Raw genomic sequence first — 16,879 nt, forward strand, 5'->3', positions numbered from 1 at the left:
ATTGTGATACTATTTATAAGCTATTTTTTTTTGAGTTGATTAATTACGTAGCAAAATTTTAAAAGAATAAAAATATATTTTATGTTATTCTGTTATTATGCATCATATCTAAATTAATCAAGGCGAAATACTTAATTGAAAACTTATTTTAAAAAAGAACTTACCCAATATTGATTGCTAAATTAACAATGCTGATTTTGTTTTCTTTCATGTAAAAGTTAAACCACAATAATTAAATATAGAAACGGTTTTTTACTAAAATAAAACAGAATTCTGTTACCAAACATTTTAAATTATTATAGCTATAAAATAGCTAGAGCTGTAACACTACTGCGAAGCGGCGATTGTTTTTGTTTACTTGCGGAAAAACTGTGTAAAAACTTACAAATTAATAATAAATTATGGCTGGCGAGGTTATTGTAGATGCTTTACCCTACATAGACCACGGATACGATGATGTGGGCGTCCGTGAATCGGTAAATATACGAAAATTCACGTTACACGTTGAAACACACATTTAATGGCATGTTACTTTTCCCAAGGCGCTCGCCATGGTGGAGGAGGAATGCCGGCGCTATCGGCCCACCAAGAACTACCTCGACCATCTGCCACTGCCCGCCAGCTCGCCCTTTGAGACTCCACTGATGGTCAACGAGTTCGAGCGCATCCAAAACCGCCTGCCCATGGAGACGCTCTCCATGAAGCGCTACGAACTGCCACCGCCGCCATCTGGCAAACTATCCGAGGTGTCCGCCTGGCAGGAGTCCATCGAAAACTCCATGGCCCAGCTGGAGCACCAGTGGGTGCGCTCTCTCAACCTGGAACTGATGCTCGACTACGGCACGGAGGCATGGAAGTCCTATCTGGAGGTCTTCACCGCCATGCAGGCGAAGGCCCAGCTTCAGCTGCAGCAGCTAAAGAAGGACATCCAGGACGTCAACTGGCAGCGAAAGCAGGCGCAAACTCAGGCCGGCGAGAGATTGCGCTCCCTGGAAGCTCACTGGGTGCTGCTCGTCTCTAAGAACTACGAAATCGAAACGGAATGCGTCGAGCTGGAGAAGCTCGTTCATGCCGCCCGCCAGCAGCTGCAGAGCATTGCCCCGCCACCCAGCGCAAATGACACGGCTCCCACACCGGAGCATACGAATGGATTCGACCAGGACGACTTGGCCGAGAGCAACGGCAGTAGTTCCAGCAATCCGGATCAACCAGGCGAAGATGCAGCGGATGCCGATGGTGACAGCAAGGAGGAGGACAAACCCGAGGCCCAGGAGGAATCCTCCAATGAGTCAACGTAGAGTTAGTTCATTAAGGAGCCCCATAAACAAGATAATTAACGAGTAACTAAATAAAAAGGATACAAAAAATATACAGCTTATATACACAATGTAAGATCTTTACTACCGTCTTATGTCAAGGGACTGCTACTATCTTTATTTTATTTAACAAAATTATTTTTTTAAAAATATTTATATTTGGTATGGCAGTAATTTCTGATGAATATTTTCTACATGCATGGTAGTATTTTTCAATGTTGCTGCCACGGTCACACCAATTGGATGTTTACAAATTTTGGTCGTGAATTAATTAAAAGCAAATATATAAAAAATATAGAAAACAGTAAGGATGGCCCACTACAAAGGTGCCGCCAGCGAGGCGGGCCGTGCCGCCCAACTGATGAAGAAGCGGGAGATCCAGCAGCAGGAGATCGAGTTCCGCAAAAAGAAGATCGAGGAGGAGCTGAAGCTGGACAAGATTGAGAACAAGTTCGCCACCCACTACGATGCCGTGGAGCAGCAGCTCAAGTCCTCGACCATTGGTCTGGTCACCCTGGACGAGATGAAGGCCAAGCAGGAGGACATAGTGCGGGAACGGGAGAAAAAGCTAGCCCAAAAGAAGGACGAAAAGGATCGGGAAAAGCAGCGCGCCCTGGAGGCCATTCAGGCGGAGAAGAACAAGCAGAAGCGCCAGATTCAAGCGCTGTCCTTTAACCTGGACGAAGACGATGAGGAGGAGGGCGATGAGGATCACGACGACGAGCAGGTGAAGATTAAACAGGAGGAGAAGGCCAAGCCCAAGTGGACGGAGATCAAGGAAGAGATACTGCCCATAAAGAAAAAGAAAATCTGCAAGAATCCCGACGTGGACACCTCCTTCCTGCCCGATCGCGAACGTGAGGAGCAGGAGAACAGGCTGCGCGAGCAGCTGCGTCAGGAATGGGTCATGCAGCAGGCGGAACTGAAGGACGAGGACATTTCCATCACGTTCAGCTACTGGGATGGCTCCGGCCATCGACGAAACGTCCTGATGAAGAAGGGCAACTCCATCTACCAGTTTCTGCAAAAGTGCCTGGAGCTGCTGCGCAAGGAGTTCATCGAACTCAAGACGGTCATGGCCGACCAGCTGATGTACGTCAAGGAGGATCTGATCCTGCCACATCACTACTCCTTCTACGACTTTATCGTGACCAAGGCTCGCGGCAAATCCGGTCCCCTCTTCCAATTCGACGTGCACGACGATGTGCGCATGATCAGCGACGCCTCCGTGGAGAAGGAGGAGTCCCATGCGGGAAAGGTGCTCCTCCGCTCCTGGTACGAGCGCAACAAGCACATTTTCCCGGCCAGCCGATGGGAACCCTACGACCCCACCAAGTCCTACGACAAGTACACCATCAAGGACAAGGATAAGAGCAAAAAGTAGTCCTTTACCTTAATAATTGTACAATAAAATAAGGATTGATTTAATACCTCTCAACAAAAAATAGCAATTTATGTTTTTTTCCACCAGATCTACAATCAGTTCAAATAAACAATCAAATAACACGAGTTGACTTTCCACTGAAACATAAAAATAAAAGATATTTATAATTATTTATTATTTTATTTATTTAATGCTAAGTTAAAGTTTAAAACTATATGGTAACAAAGATCTAAGTGCATTTGCAGCTATCATCTTTCGCTCGTCTAGGTTGACAAAGAAAACTATAGTTTTATATTTAATTAGGTTGGAGTTTAGAAAAAAGTTTAAAATTTTGTTGATGTTATCGTTTGTTGGTTTGTTTATACAAATTTGCAATTGATTACAAAATGCAGGAATTTTTCAAAACGTTTTTTTTTTTCTGAATACCCCTAATTATGTAGCTAAAAGAATGAATGACTCTGATAACTGTTAACATTTCATGGAACGCCTAACAGCACGTGTGGCTGTACAAATTTCAAAACAAATCTAAACAATATTCGCCTGCAGAAATAAAATAAAAACCGTCACTTAATTCGATCTTTTTATTGTACTAATTAAAAAAAAATCTAACATTTTCTCAACAAAAATTACTTCATATGCACACTTGTTGGACAAAGTCAGATGTGGCGGGAAATAAGACAACTCGCCAGCACTATTGGCAACACACAAATTTTTTCGCCCGCAAACAGCGCGTCTCTTTATAAAAACTTATCTTAGATTGGTACAAACAATGGGTAAATAAAAATAAAAGTAAAATGCGAATTCCCATACGGGACAGCTATCGAGAAGCGAAACGTTTAATGCCATTTGTTAACCTCGAGCAGCAAAATGCATCCGGCGCAGCCGGCAAAGGTGTCGCATGCCGGTAAAGCGGTGTCCGCCGTAAAACATTCACGCCAAGGCCCCGTCCGGCTGAAGCCCATCTCAGTGCCGGTCTTCGAGCTGCCGGAGTACGTTTGCGTGGAGACCAAGTGGGTGACACGTACATACGCGATGGAGAATGGCATTCCAGTGGAGGGACTACATGACCCGATCACCAATGGTGTGGCTACAGAAGCCCCCAAGAAATCCGCGCAGCAGGAAAGACTTAACGAAGTCACTGGAATGTTTACGAGCGAGGCGTCAGTTCCGCGCAGAGAACGCGCCGTTCAAACGGAAGATGCGGGCACTAAGGACGTGGGCATTCAGTGCCGTCGCGATTCGGAGGAGTGGAACCTTCCGGAGGATCGGCCAAAGGATACAACTTCTGAAGACTCCGACTCCGACCATTTTCTCACATACGTCAGCGAGAACACGAGCATGTTTCCCAACGGCATGTTGGAGTGCATGGTGTGCGGCGATATAGCCAATACCTTGCTGGAGCATCAGGCCCACATGACGGTGCACTATGGACCAGGTGCTCTGTGCTTTAACTGTGGGCAGCGTCTGGAGCACAAGAACCTAATGAAGCGTCACAGTCTGAGCTGTCCCGCTCTGGCGCCCAGAAAGTCATCCATGCTTTTTAAATGCCCCCACCCCCTTTGCAATGCCATGTGCCACTCGGAGATGCAGTTGCTCCAGCACCTGCAGAACCATATCGACAGGAAGTGCTACAGATGTCTTCAGTGCAAGCGGTACTTTAACACCACTACCTCCTTGTTAATACATCGAAAAATAAATCAGAGTTGTACCAAGGCGAAAGCCGTCGCCCTCTTTCGGAGACACTCTCGGCTGCCCAAGGGTAGATGTGATCCCAGACGTTGCTCAGTTTGTTTAAAGCGTTTCAGCAGCGAGAGGGTATGCCTGCGTCACCGGAGAAAGTGCATCCTCGGCCATTACAGACGGCTGTCTAAGGTCCTCTTCAAAGAATTATGAATAGATTATACAAATCTTGACCTACTTGGTATTTATTAGTTGATAGAAATCGATAACAATAAAGCGAACAAATCCTACGAAGCCTGTACGCCGTGAGCCTTTTTCAATCCTTGGAACAGCAACAGTTTCTCCCGGTTAACTTCCTTGAGCGTCTGCACCGCCAGCTCCAGCTGCACCTTCTTCAGCGAATGCTCGCTGGCAATGTATTGCTCAATGAACTTCAGACTGATCTCATCGGCGGCGAAATCAGAATCCGTTTTGCCAATGGCCGTATGGATCTCCTGCTCAATGTTTTGCTTATCTTCCTGTCGCCGGAAGACACTTCTTAGCTCCGCCAGAGCACTTTCCGCTGGTGTGGGATGCAGTTTGTCCAGTTCGGTCAGTGTTGACTGATATTCCACTGGGATGCTGTGTAGCTTGTAGCTCAGGGCAATCAACTCCACGGCATTGTGCAGATAATCCCGACGGATCATGTCGTACAGCAGATCGTCGATGCAACGGTGCCATGCATAGAAGAAGGCCATGGGTCCAAAGTGGCGGGTGGAGCGCAGAAGATCGAACTGCTTGGACTCGTTAAGATGCTCAAACACACGCGCTGAAATGTTGTGGAACTCTGGCTCATGTGGTTCGTACTGCACCAAAAGGCGATCCAGGATGAACTCATACTTGTGCTCCGTCAGGCACTTGGCCAGCAGCTCCTCCAGCGCGAACATGCGGGGAGTATATGATTGGCGACCCTCTAGAGGAAAATACAACTGGTTCATGCGCTTGGTGGTGTCCAGAGTGGCGTAGGCCAAGGTTCCGTCCGTCTCCCGGACAAATACCTTGCGCTCCGACTGCCGTCGACCGAAGGTGATATCCGTGAATACGAACTTGGAGTTGGCAAAGTCCTTCAACGCAGGATCCTTGGCTATCACCCGCTCCACATCCTTTTTGATCTGCACAATGGGTGGCATTCGGAGCATGTGCTGAGCCCGCACCACCAAGTCTTGGAACTCGTTGTCCAGCTGCTCATTGCTCATAAACTTCGTTTCGCTGCTGTTGTCCGGCACCGTACGCTTCCGATACACCTTGTCCAAGTTCAGTTGCGTCATGGACTGGAGCAGCCGCTGGGTTTCGGCATCCGTGAAGAGCGGCTGCGGATCCCGCTCGTACTGCAGGGCGGAGGGCTTGGTGGGTGCCGAGGACACCTGGCGGATGGCTTGGCGCACTCCTTGGAGGCCATTCAGCTGGCGCAGGCTCCGCAGCAAGTGCATTTTCAGTCAAAAAATCCGGCACAAAAATACACGAGACGGGTTCAGTAATTAGTGATGGGAGCGCACCGTTTTCCAACACTGCTTGCTAGCGGTGACAGCGGGACTTAAGTTTAAACCTTATTGTTAATGAATTTAATGTATTAATTTTATTTTTATGGTATACACATTGTAAAGCGTACATTCATAATTTGTAGTATTTATTATTTTCACCAGCAAAACTGGAAACTTATTATCTACATAAGACTAAAACAATTATTTTCTACTTGAAACTATTCCCATAATACCGGATGATTAATAAATAATATGCATTATTTGTAACATTTATTAAAAAAATATAATTCCTTAATATTTACATAAGAATAAATTCATTAACTACTGGATATTATTCCCATTTTTCGGGATGACCATGAGCAAATGTCTTTGTATAACTATGAGTAATACCAGCTCAGGCTACCGCTTGCTTACAGTGAAAGGAGCAATTGCTTTTTGTGCCAAATTATAATAATTAGGGAATAAAAGACTTCTAATAGCTGTGAATAAAAGCGTACATTAAAAACTCCCGAAAAATTGGAATAACCACAGTTAGTAAAGCCAGTGGTCTTATCTTTGGTAAAGGAATACCCTTACCAGCGGTTTATCTCGTGATCTGAATGCGGTCACACTGGCTACTAGCATTTTAGCTGGAAAAAAAGCTGCAGGCGAAAATTGGCAATAAAGTGCAGGAGCAGCCCAAGCATGGAACAGGCCGAAGTGGTCAGTGCGTGCCTTGCAGCGCCTAAGCGCCGCTTCCCGGCCAACGAGCGTTGTGGGCGGGAGTCAGCCGCCACGCCCCAGCAGCCACCGCTACCGCAAATCCCGGCCGAAGAGGAGCCGCAGATGAAACAGCGCAAAAAGGAACCAGAGCAGGAAGAGAACCTCGTCCGGGATACGGAGCGTAACCTCCTGGACTTTTGCGATGAGCTGCTCTTCGAGATCTTCCAGTACCTGGACACGTCCTCCATTATGGCGGTGATGCAGTAAGTAGCTCGCAATCAGCTGCTTACATCTCTAGGCCGATGAGATTTCTACATATGTTCTCTGCCTATAAACATTCCGAAATAATAATATTCCGTATTATTCTAGTTGCTCGCCGCGCTTGGAAAACCTCCTACTGGACCATCGCTTTTACCACCACATAGACCTAAGCAACGGGCCACTGCCCATGGGCATCCTAGAAGAGATTCTTGGACGAGCCAACGAAAAGACACATACCATAAAAATTTGCGGACCGCCATCCTCGCAGCATGTAGCCGGCGAGTTCCGCCAGTTCACCCAAACCCTAAGCTCCGTATTTCCCAAGGTTGTCCAGCTGAAAGTGCTGGAGATGCAGGGCGTCAGCCTGGACTTCGAATACGTGAGTGCTTGCCCGAGTGTCCTTGGAGTATTTCAATGTTTATGTTCTTTCAGATAGACATATCCGAGTTTCCATCCACGCTGAAGCGCCTGAAGCTAAAGGACTGCAGCGTTAGGGTTTGCAACTCGACCAAGAGCATATTCCACTCTATAGAGCTGCATCTGGTGGATCTAGAGGTGAGTTTGTGCCAAACGCAACAAAGCGAGCGGCAGTCCAATTAGTAACCTAACTCTGTTTCATCTAGGATCTCAGTATTGAGGACAACAGCTGGTTCGAGCCCTATTACATTATGGGCCTCTCAAAGCTACCTTCCCTGCGACGTCTTAGTCTCAAGGGCTGTCAGACGCTGTGCATGTTTGTGCCCTATGGCAGCATGGCGGCTCGTTTCGGTTTCAAAAAGCTAGAGGTTGGCATTAGTTTTATAAACGAGTATTATTTACAAAAAGCTATTTATTTCAGTCACTAGATCTGCGCCTGACGCCCATCAACAATTCGGATTTGCAGTGCTTCATCGCCATTGAGAACCTCAAGGAACTGCTGCTAGAGTCGCCGATCCTGCCCTCCGAACAAGCCGCTGCTGATAAAACCACCAACGGCAACGCCACTGACGAAGCTGCTGCCCAGCAGCCTGATTCACTGAAAGTGCTTAATGATGACGAGCCGTCCACATCGCGGGCCGCCATGGAGCATCTGCGCGCATGCAAGATTGCGTTCAATTCGGACAACTGCAACGAGAGAAAGGAGGAGCAGTCGCCGGCGCCGGAGGAGCCTCCTTCGAATAGTCAGGGCCCTCAGGTGAAACGAATCCGAGCACCATCAGAATCCGATGATGAGGACACATCATCCACATCGGCCACCTCAGCTTCCTCGTCGGACAGATCCGAGGTTTCATCACAGCCCAGCAATGGTCATAACGGCGCTGCACCCTTGAGCTCACCAGTTTTGGTAATTTCATTGCGAGGCATGGGCGCAGATATGCCGCCACATCCGCCTGCAGCCGATGCAGACAATCCCGAGAATCCCGGACAGGATCCCGGACAGGATCCCGGATTGGATCCCAGACCCACGCCGCGCGCTTACATCTACATGCCCGACGCTAATGACACCTCGCGACAACAGCGTAATATTGTGGCCGTAATTGAACAGAGGGCGGAGCAACTCGGTCGCATGCGCGGTAACAATCCAGCTTGCAGTCATTTTCTACCGCGACGCGACCAGGTTATCTATGTCAATCAACAACGCTCACCCGCAATGAATGTGCTGTTGCCCACACGACGACACCGCACGCATCCGCGTCCGAACTACGATCAGGTGGTTCAGCATCCGATGTTTTGGAACATGCTTGACCCACTGGATCGTGACTACGCTCGCCGAATGCGCCACCGTCCGACGCCCTGTCAGACAGCACCTCAGTACTATGTCACTGACCGGGCTATGTTCAGCTTTGGCCGAGCATCGCGACCGGTGCAACCGAACGTTATATGGATCCGGAACTTTAACCGCTCGCCAGACAACAGACTGGAGCGACTGTCGTTGCGAAACTACCATCTCATCACAAATCTAACCCTGGAGCATCTGGTGCAGTGTTCCCCCCATCTCGTGTATATCGATGTGAGTGGCACAAGCATCACACTGCCGGCAGTTCGGCGCTTCAGAAGCGCCAAACCGGAGTGTGAAGTGGTCGCCAGCCACTTGGTGGAGTATGAGAAACTTGGAGAGCAGGAGCCACAGGAAGAGGATGAGACGGTGGTGCTGCTGCCTAACCAGGAGGATCCACAGCACGACCAACAGCCACCGAGATCACCACCGCCCTCGCACGAGCTGGTGGCTCCTTAGAATATTGTTCGTCGAAGTGGGCCGTGCTGGATTAAATTTTTTAGAAAGAAGACGACATGGCCAAGCCGATGAATCCACAACGCTGGCTACAAGCAAGTGCTGTAGCTCAGTCACCTAGTAATATACGCCAGGCAAAACGCACTGTAAAAATCCAAGAAACCCAGAATCACAATCCAATTCCTGTAGCTAGGCATTAAAGAACAAGAACGCGCGATTTCTTTGGTAAATATGTATAATGAAATGCTTATTTGGTAGGTTTGTAGCATGTAAGGACAGGCCAATAATTCGGTTGTTCGGTGTGTCACGAGTTAAAAATGTATATAAATTATAAAAACGGTGTTAAACTGAGAACAGGCTTCATGTTTACTTGTCATTGCCATACGACGATTCCTCCTCGCCATCCAATTCGTCCTCGGTGTCTTCCGACTCGGTCTCCGAGCCGCTGGAGCTCTGGCAATCTGCAATCTCGCCAGTGAAGAAGATCACCGCCTTGGGTATCACGCGCTCCTTCAGGTAGAAGCCCAGCTCAAAGTCGTTTTGCAGTATGGCCTGTGGGAGATGCATGTTAAGTTGTTTCTGGGCAAACAGTTCCCCAATCCTTAAGCTTACATTGACATCACAGTAGTTGGCATCCTCGGTGTCGTCCGGCAGAAGCGGCGGCGAGAAAAAGTCAAAGAACGACGGCTCTTCAAGATGAGTTTCTGGTCAATGAGTTGATGTAACTAACATATGAATGTTGGTTTATCCAGATAGCTTACCGTTCTTCGCCTGGTCTTTGGACGGCTTCCAGTTGATGACGCAGCCCTCGCACTTGTAGATCTCGGCGCCATCGTAGGCAAGCGGATCCTCCGGATCCGGTAGGCAGTTAAGGAAATATGTCTTGGTTAGCACCTTGTTGGTGAAGTGATCATTGGGATCGAAGTGGAACTCGATGTCGAACTTCACCACAGGATCGTTGTAGAGCCGCGAACGGATGTCGCACAAGCACTGCGAGAAAAATCATTACTATATATTGAAACTCAGTAGGTTGATATACGATGATCCATTACCTCTAATATTTTCTCGTCTTTCTTGCTAATAAACTCGGTGTACGATGCTTTGAGAACCTTCAACCAAAAGTTGGGAACGCTCTGACTGAATTCCGTGTCACCGTGGTTCTGCTTCCTAAACTCACTGCACGATGGAGATTTAGGAATTAAGACCATTCTACCAATATCTGTTGTGACTTACTCAAGGATCTTCTTGCGTTTGTCGAAAATGATATTGTGCTTATCCTCGTACATCTTTTCCATGTTGTAAATGTCGCGTTGCAGAGCCACGTCCAGATTGATGGTCTCCAAGTAGAGCTGCTTCAGGTCGGTAATGGTTTTCTTCTCATTCTCGGTGAACTTGAGATCCGTCTAAGTAAGCACAGATCTGAACCTCTAACAAAATTGCGGAAAACTAATGACTTACAGTCGATGCTTCCGGCTTTGGTGGAGCGGTGTACTTCACCCGAGGGGGGTTCCTGTTACGCACAGTTTCCATTTATGGATCAACAAAATATTCAGGTGAAAAGTAACAAAAAAAAACAATATTATTTGGGGCGATTTTTTTCAAGTATAAAATTTGGTTGCGTGCGTTTTCGATGTGACTGCCGCCTTGGGAATGAGAAATAGCTCTCTGAGTTTCCCAAAACTGCCAGCACAAAAAGCAATGCCTACTTTTCACAAAAGTCTACCTAATAATTTATTGAAAACTTTGAATTATTTACGATGAAAAAGTTCAATTTTGACCCCCTCTTTTTGGGAAGTGCACAAGTCTTATGGCATATTGTTATTGCTTTAAGAACCCTTTCGCTTTAGCTTGGCCATTGAGATGCAGGCCATGTTTATTGGCAATTTAACGCACATTTAATTCCTGCTGTTTTCCTGTTTATATATTTTTGGTTTCCCCAATTTTTTGTTTGCTTCCGCCAACTTTTCATTTGGCATGTAATTAAGTGTGGGCCAGATGTTTGAGACTGGGTGGGCCTGGCCTAAGTGTATGCAAATCACGTGCTGAGTGCCGTGCCGCCAAGGGTTCAGGTTCAGCCAACTCCTTCGCCATCGCCATCGCCATCGCCATCGCCGTTGTCATCGTCAACGCCATCGCCTCCTGGAGTCTGTTAAATGGACCGTGGACCCAGTTTCTGGGCTTTCGGTTGTCTTTTGTCGCTGGTTTTAATAATGTGGGCCAGGCTTAGTGCCATATGTCCGGCTGTGAAAAACAACAGAAACGTACAGCTAAAAAATACAAAAAAAGAGTGAAATTGTCGCTTAGGCAAACATTTCAAAATGAAATTATGAGTGGGGCAGCGGCGGCGGGCGAAAAAAAAGTGTAAACAAATTTAGCCAAGCGGAAGTCCAGACACACACACACACACTCTTTCCACACACACACACATTCGCCGAGGGAAAGCCGCAGAGGAAAAGCGGGAAAATGGGGGATCGCATTGTTGTGCGCTGTTGAATGTTTGCTCACAAATACACATGGCACATAACACATGCCACATGTACGCATGCACTTGTCCAGTCTCCACAGGACATCCAGCCACCACTCGCACTCGCAGCTCACATATTTGATATTATTAAATTTTTTCCCTAAATACCGCTGGGAAATTAAAAAGAAATCATAACGCAAATAGTGTAAGGCAGCCAGCCATCTGATGATGATGGCTCTGGCTGGCCAATTTCCAGATTTGTGCGAGTGTATGCTTACACGGCGCGAAAGAAGTGGTATACATGCTAGTAACTCAGCAGAAATGCAATATGCAAGATATGTTATGATCTTACACTATTTAAGGATTTTTTAAGGTAGATTTAGGAGAGCATTTAAGTAATGATATGAAAAACGATTAATAAGAACTAGTTAAGATTTTCAATCTCTTAGTAACCGGACTCTTTAAGTGCACAACCATTTAAGCTATTCGGGCATTTTCAATTTACATTTCGGTCATTCAATTAGGAGATGCATAAAATGTAGCTACATAAGTAATGGAGCAGCCTCATCATCATCATCATCGGCATCATTTGGAGGAGTGTGGTCCCCCATGGCCATCACCCACGTGATTGCCGCTCGTCGGAGGTCGCCAGTGCCGGGAGCGTCAACATAGTTTGAATTTAATTAAAACCAAAATTAGTAGGGCCCAGAACAGAACGGTTTTTGGAGCAGGGCAGCCCAACCAACCAACCAGCCAGCCAACCAACCAACCGGAGCAACAGTTACTTGGCGCAGGGATTAAAGCTCCTGGTGCAGCTCCTTGCTGGCGAAAGTGCATGTCTGCAGAAAATCGAATCAGGAGCTCAACATCCTCATCCGAGCCCCACGAGCCAGCATCCTGGAACTCCTCCGTTTCAGTCCATCCACCTGGCTCTGAAGCAACGGCGTCATGCCGAAATATCTGCAACAAAAGCATAAGATGTAGTGCGGCATTTGATGATGAAACGACGTGTTAATTAAGGTCATAATAATTCAACTTAAATTGAAAACTTGCCCCGTCCCCGGCAAACGCAACCATGGCAAGGAACTCCACCCATTTTCGGGTGGTTGGGCATCGGGCGAAGGGCATCGCATCCTCGGAATCCTGGCCAGGCTAAGCTGATTGCAACAAATTATTTTGCACCTTGGTTGAACTTTCCTTGAGCTGCAGACAGCATGGCGTTGATAAACGAATTTTGTTAGTTTGCTTTGCTTATTTTAAATGGAACTAGGTGGTGGCCAGGAGTGCCAGGAGTGCCAGGAGTGGCCAGGACTGGCAGGATACGCGAGTGGCTGGTGAATGCTGGATGATGGTGGTGTTCGGAGGGACAGGGGCCACTGTTGCCTTTGGTTTTGCATAAACCAGACAACGCATCTAATAAGTTGCAGCTGTCGGTTGCCACCGGTTGCCACCCTGCCACCATTTCGAGTTGGCCAAAGAAGTTTAAAGTTTTTACTGGGCCCCGCCTAATGCCACAAAGTGCAGAGCTGTGTTTGCCATTAAATGATATTAGTTAAATGATAATTAACAGTTGGAAAACTTGCGAAATATCTCCGACTAATTTGCATAGCCAACTAATTGGCTTAGAGGGTCATTGCTTTTCCCATTTTTCGGCGAGTTATCCTTATTCTGCTGCACAGCGAATATGAACTTAAAACTTGATTGACAGCTTAATAATACAATAACCTAAAGGCTATCCCTTTGAAGTGCTGTAAATTTTAATGTGTATTGCATTTAACTAGGCTTAGCCCTAGTAATAATTTAATAACTTGTTTTAGATACAACTCTATGTACGTACAGCAAATTTGGATTGTTCTCTTAAAGTTAATGAAAGTAAAGATTAAGTTTCAAAGCCTAGATTAAATTATCTTTAAATACAATATAGAGTTTGAAATAGAGCAAATATATATTCATTTTTCCGAGTGCACCGATAAAATGGTAGCTTAGTTGCTCATAATTAACAACCGCACACCTGCATTTCGTCTTGCCCGACATCCTAATTCGAATGCTATTCATAAAGCACACTGACACACTCACACACGCACACGCACGCACACACGTGTGCGCACAAGGACCAGATCCTTGCCAGCCGCAGGATAGTTTGGCAAACGCTTCCTCGGCGCCAGCAACCTCCATCACCTCCGCCGCCCGAAAACTTTTTACTAATTTACATTCATTACACACATTTGCAATAAAACTAGAAACCCAACTCGTACACAAATTCAGACGCCCATATATGTGTGTGTGTACATAAAGGCTTCAAGGAGTGTGCTTGTGTGTGTGTGTGTAGTTGTATGTACGACTACATTGACATTTTACATGCTTCATTAGCGTGTAAGCGCGGTAATAATGAAATTTCCTTATGGCTGCATTTCCCAGGAATACGGGCAAAACTCCTGCATATTGATGCAAAGTTTTCGGTGGCGCAAAACTTGCGGCTATGTTGCCACAAAATTTATGCTCCGTTTTTGGCACCTCTTAAAGCGCGTTTAAGTTGCACATTTGCCGCTGATTGCCAGCCAACACACGAAATGCTAACTGAAAATGAAAATATATAGCAAAAGCAAAGCAGACAATGACAATCGAAATTGCTCAGCATTTCGACAATCAAATCAGCCAAACAAGACAAACACGAAAACATAAAGCGAAGACATACAAATTTGTCAGCAGTCAGTCAAAAATGAGCAGCGGAAATGATGGCAGCCCTGCCGGAAACGGAACGCGACAAGGTGGATGGAAGATGGCGGGGGGTTTGGGGGCATTTATTCTTTCTGGGCGGCCTTCGGTGGGTGGTGGGGGTAGATGCTGCACAGCTGATGCCACATGACCTACCCGTGACTTTTGCCTGCCTGCTGCGCTGCTGCTGCTGCTGCTGCCTGAAATTAAAATTGCATTACGGCCCAGAGCTGGCAACGTATTGGGTTCAGATTTGGTTTGGGTTTTCGCCTTGGATCGCTTCGGTTTGCTGATGGCCATGATGCACAGGAGAAAAACCCACAAGGAATCAATTCTTTGCAGGATTTTAACATATTTTCGTTGTAGTTTCATTCAAACCATGTAGCATTCTCATTTGTTTAGCTGCATAGAGCGAAATGTTTCATGGAAATGCAACAGCTACTGTTGCCTTTTTTCTTCGACTGTAAGATCACGTGTGTTTGTGCTGGTTCCATAAATATTTCAATATTTGTGCACATTTGAAGCTGCTTAGCCACGCCCAGTGCCAACAGCACCGGCGAGCAAGTCAGGCAGGAAATAGTTTAATTAAAATTCCTTTGGCAATGTCATTAAGGACATTACATTTTGTAGATTCTGCTTTTGCTGCTGCTGCTGCTGATGCTGATGCTGCTGATGCTCAAGGTATTTGGAGAGGCCTGCCAGGACGAAGGACATTTCAATAAGACACGAAGCTGCCCGGGCAGCCAAGCCAAGGACCAATGAATTTCATTGTTTTCGCATGCAAATTTGCAATGTGCCAAGCTGAACAAAGCGTGGCCCAAGTCACAAAACACAAAGCAGCAAACAAAAGTTAAACGATGCGATCCTTTAAAGGGCCATAACGGCATGTAAATTCCTTCAGCACGCCCCATCGATATTGTTTCCCATCGCCTCCAACTCCAACTCCCACTCCAACTTGGACTCCAACTCCCACCAATGATGATGAGGAGTGCCGCTGAAAAGCGGGAAAAACAAGGGCATAAAACCTAAATGCAAATAGCCAAAGGTTCGATGTAAAAAAATCGTATACACAATGCATATAAAAGAGCAAATAAAAATGAAACAAAAAAGCGCACAAAAGTCAAAAACAAAAAAAAAAAGCAAAAAACAATTGAAAGAACAAAGAAGCGGCTAGGAAAACAACAAGATTAAAATGAAAACAATCATGACAATCAGGGACCGCAAATGTCAAATTAAATTATCAATAAATTCCCACCAAGGAGCCATGCCGGACGCAAATTCGTCCTTGCTCCTGCCGCCGATGGCACTGGCAATATCAAGTATACGCCACCGTCAGTCCAACCAAAACCATCACCAACACCATCGCCATCACCAGAAACGGCAACGGCAGCGCGTTGGTCATCACCACCCACGCCATCGATGGAGGAGTTTGTAGCACATAATGAAATCATTTACAAAATGAAAACAACAGCAGCAGAAGGAGCAGCGGCAAACCGATGAGCACTGCCCAAAAAAATGGGGGCAGATGTATTCAAATGTTGCACTGAAAACCTGTCAAAAGCAATGAAAATCATATTTCTCCTACGGAAATGAGAAACAGCTTTTGCTTTTGATGACCTGGAAAAATCTCTTGATTAAAACAATTTTGGTATGAATCTGTTGTGGGATCACAGTATCTATAGAAAATTAGATTGTTCAATTGAAACATTAACCAAAAAATCCTGCTTAGATGTACTGAGTATCCTTTTGAAAAATCAAAATGCTTAGATGTACTGAGTATCTTTATGAAAAATCAAAATGCTTAGATGTACTGAGTATTCTTCTGAAAATTAAATTATAGTGCTTTTTTCACCATTTCGCTCTCTGCAGCGATTGAGACAACAAACGATGGCAGGATGCGTATTTAGAATGATTTTGCCCGTGGGTTGCATGGGATGTGGTTGCTTTTTCCGCTGCTCCATGTCCCGTGTCCCGTGTCCAGTGTCCCATGTCCTGTGTCCCATGTCCAATGTACATCTCGATGGCATTCCGGCGCACTCGTCACTGGGGCGAAAACAGAGGACTTTGCACGCCATTGAGCTGACGGGCTTCTGCCGCAGTAGAAGGAGGAACAAAAAAAAAAAAAAGGACGAAAGGCACACTTGCAAATCATAAAACAACAGACGCGAAGAAAATGTTTTTTAAATCTTCATAAATATTCATTATGAGAGTGGGGCATGGCAAATAGTTTGGGGCTGTCGGCAATGGCTAACTGCGCCTGGACACTGCCCAGTCCTGGCGACTCCTGCAGGATAAACAAGGAGCTGGTAACCATTGGCACTCCACTGGCGACCAGTGGCCAACAGTGGCGTCCAGTGGCAGCTAGTGGGCGGTAAGCTTCATTTCGCAGATGGCAGTACAAGAAGTTTGCCAGAAAACAAAAACAGCAACGGCCAAAATAACAATAAACTCGCTCGAGGAGCCTAAGTAAGAAAAGAAAATGAATTGAGGGCGCATTTCGAGTGTGTGCCGGCCTTGAAGCGTGAAGATGAGGCCCCAAAACCGAGTCTAAGTTCATGTCCATGGCCACAATGGCCCAAATGGGCGGAATGGCCAATGGAACGAGACCGGAGGCAGAAAATAAAA

General features: G+C 46.3%; 6 protein-coding genes across 7 annotated transcripts; 4 read left to right on the forward strand and 2 right to left on the reverse strand.

The window, feature by feature from the left end:
* The first annotated feature begins 316 nt into the window (after positions 1-316).
* On the forward strand, positions 317-1,398 carry LOC6538210 (pre-mRNA-splicing factor SPF27). The gene is made up of 2 exons (XM_002098701.4): positions 317-476; positions 543-1,398. Exons 1-2 carry the CDS (start codon positions 402-404, stop codon positions 1,296-1,298), a joined length of 831 nt encoding a protein of 276 aa, XP_002098737.1. The 5' UTR covers positions 317-401; the 3' UTR covers positions 1,299-1,398.
* Positions 1,399-1,531: 133 nt separating this feature from the next.
* LOC6538211 (protein FAM50 homolog) lies at positions 1,532-2,822 on the forward strand. Its single transcript, XM_002098702.4, has one exon. The coding sequence runs from the start codon at positions 1,627-1,629 to the stop codon at positions 2,698-2,700; it is 1,074 nt and encodes a 357-aa protein (XP_002098738.1). The 5' UTR covers positions 1,532-1,626; the 3' UTR covers positions 2,701-2,822.
* A 558-nt stretch (positions 2,823-3,380) lies between these two features.
* Positions 3,381-4,681, forward strand: LOC6538212 (zinc finger protein 629). Its single transcript, XM_002098703.4, has 2 exons — positions 3,381-3,473; positions 3,564-4,681. The coding sequence occupies exon 2, from the start codon at positions 3,568-3,570 to the stop codon at positions 4,591-4,593; it is 1,026 nt and encodes a 341-aa protein (XP_002098739.1). The 5' UTR covers positions 3,381-3,473; positions 3,564-3,567; the 3' UTR covers positions 4,594-4,681.
* Positions 4,608-5,926, reverse strand: LOC6538213 (28S ribosomal protein S22, mitochondrial). The gene has a single exon (XM_002098704.3). It carries the CDS (start codon positions 5,847-5,849, stop codon positions 4,668-4,670), a length of 1,182 nt encoding a protein of 393 aa, XP_002098740.1. The 5' UTR covers positions 5,850-5,926; the 3' UTR covers positions 4,608-4,667.
* Positions 5,927-6,490: 564 nt separating this feature from the next.
* Positions 6,491-9,307, forward strand: LOC6538214. Its single transcript, XM_002098705.4, has 5 exons — positions 6,491-6,865; positions 6,972-7,242; positions 7,296-7,418; positions 7,487-7,648; positions 7,702-9,307. The coding sequence occupies exons 1-5, from the start codon at positions 6,585-6,587 to the stop codon at positions 9,076-9,078; spliced, it is 2,214 nt and encodes a 737-aa protein (XP_002098741.1). The 5' UTR covers positions 6,491-6,584; the 3' UTR covers positions 9,079-9,307.
* On the reverse strand, positions 9,293-10,739 carry LOC6538215 (nucleosome assembly protein 1-like 1). 2 transcript variants are annotated; one of them, XM_015193218.3, is made up of 6 exons: positions 10,534-10,739; positions 10,309-10,466; positions 10,128-10,251; positions 9,837-10,065; positions 9,688-9,779; positions 9,293-9,627 (listed from the first exon to the last, which is right to left on the reverse strand). In XM_015193218.3, the coding sequence occupies exons 1-6, from the start codon at positions 10,603-10,605 to the stop codon at positions 9,442-9,444; spliced, it is 861 nt and encodes a 286-aa protein (XP_015048704.1). In that variant the 5' UTR covers positions 10,606-10,739; the 3' UTR covers positions 9,293-9,441. The 2 variants fall into 2 exon arrangements, with proteins under 2 accessions (XP_015048704.1, XP_002098742.1); XM_002098706.4 differs by having other exon boundaries at positions 10,309-10,478.
* Positions 10,740-16,879: the final 6,140 nt, after the last annotated feature.

The sequence above is a fragment of the Drosophila yakuba genome, chromosome 3R (assembly GCF_016746365.2).
Source record: "Drosophila yakuba strain Tai18E2 chromosome 3R, Prin_Dyak_Tai18E2_2.1, whole genome shotgun sequence".
NCBI classification, from domain to species: domain Eukaryota; kingdom Metazoa; phylum Arthropoda; class Insecta; order Diptera; family Drosophilidae; genus Drosophila; species Drosophila yakuba.

Excerpts from the sequence above, each read along its gene's own strand:
- LOC6538210 (XM_002098701.4), top strand. The coding sequence starts at position 402 with ATGGCTGGCGAGGTTATTGTAGATGCTTTACCCTACATAGACCACGGA. Across the intron at positions 477-542 it reads ATGTGGGCGTCCGTGAATCG|GCGCTCGCCATGGTGGAGGA; the intron begins GTAAATATACGA and ends ACTTTTCCCAAG.
- LOC6538211 (XM_002098702.4), top strand. The coding sequence starts at position 1,627 with ATGGCCCACTACAAAGGTGCCGCCAGCGAGGCGGGCCGTGCCGCCCAA.
- LOC6538212 (XM_002098703.4), top strand. The coding sequence starts at position 3,568 with ATGCATCCGGCGCAGCCGGCAAAGGTGTCGCATGCCGGTAAAGCGGTG.
- LOC6538213 (XM_002098704.3), bottom strand. The coding sequence starts at position 5,849 with ATGCACTTGCTGCGGAGCCTGCGCCAGCTGAATGGCCTCCAAGGAGTG.
- LOC6538214 (XM_002098705.4), top strand. The coding sequence starts at position 6,585 with ATGGAACAGGCCGAAGTGGTCAGTGCGTGCCTTGCAGCGCCTAAGCGC. Across the intron at positions 7,419-7,486 it reads TGCATCTGGTGGATCTAGAG|GATCTCAGTATTGAGGACAA; the intron begins GTGAGTTTGTGC and ends TGTTTCATCTAG. Across the intron at positions 7,649-7,701 it reads TCGGTTTCAAAAAGCTAGAG|TCACTAGATCTGCGCCTGAC; the intron begins GTTGGCATTAGT and ends TATTTATTTCAG.
- LOC6538215 (XM_002098706.4), bottom strand. The coding sequence starts at position 10,605 with ATGGAAACTGTGCGTAACAGGAACCCCCCTCGGGTGAAGTACACCGCT. Across the intron at positions 10,066-10,127 it reads AAGACGAGAAAATATTAGAG|TGCTTGTGCGACATCCGTTC; the intron begins GTAATGGATCAT and ends TTTTTCTCGCAG. Across the intron at positions 9,628-9,687 it reads CCAACTACTGTGATGTCAAT|GCCATACTGCAAAACGACTT; the intron begins GTAAGCTTAAGG and ends CATCTCCCACAG.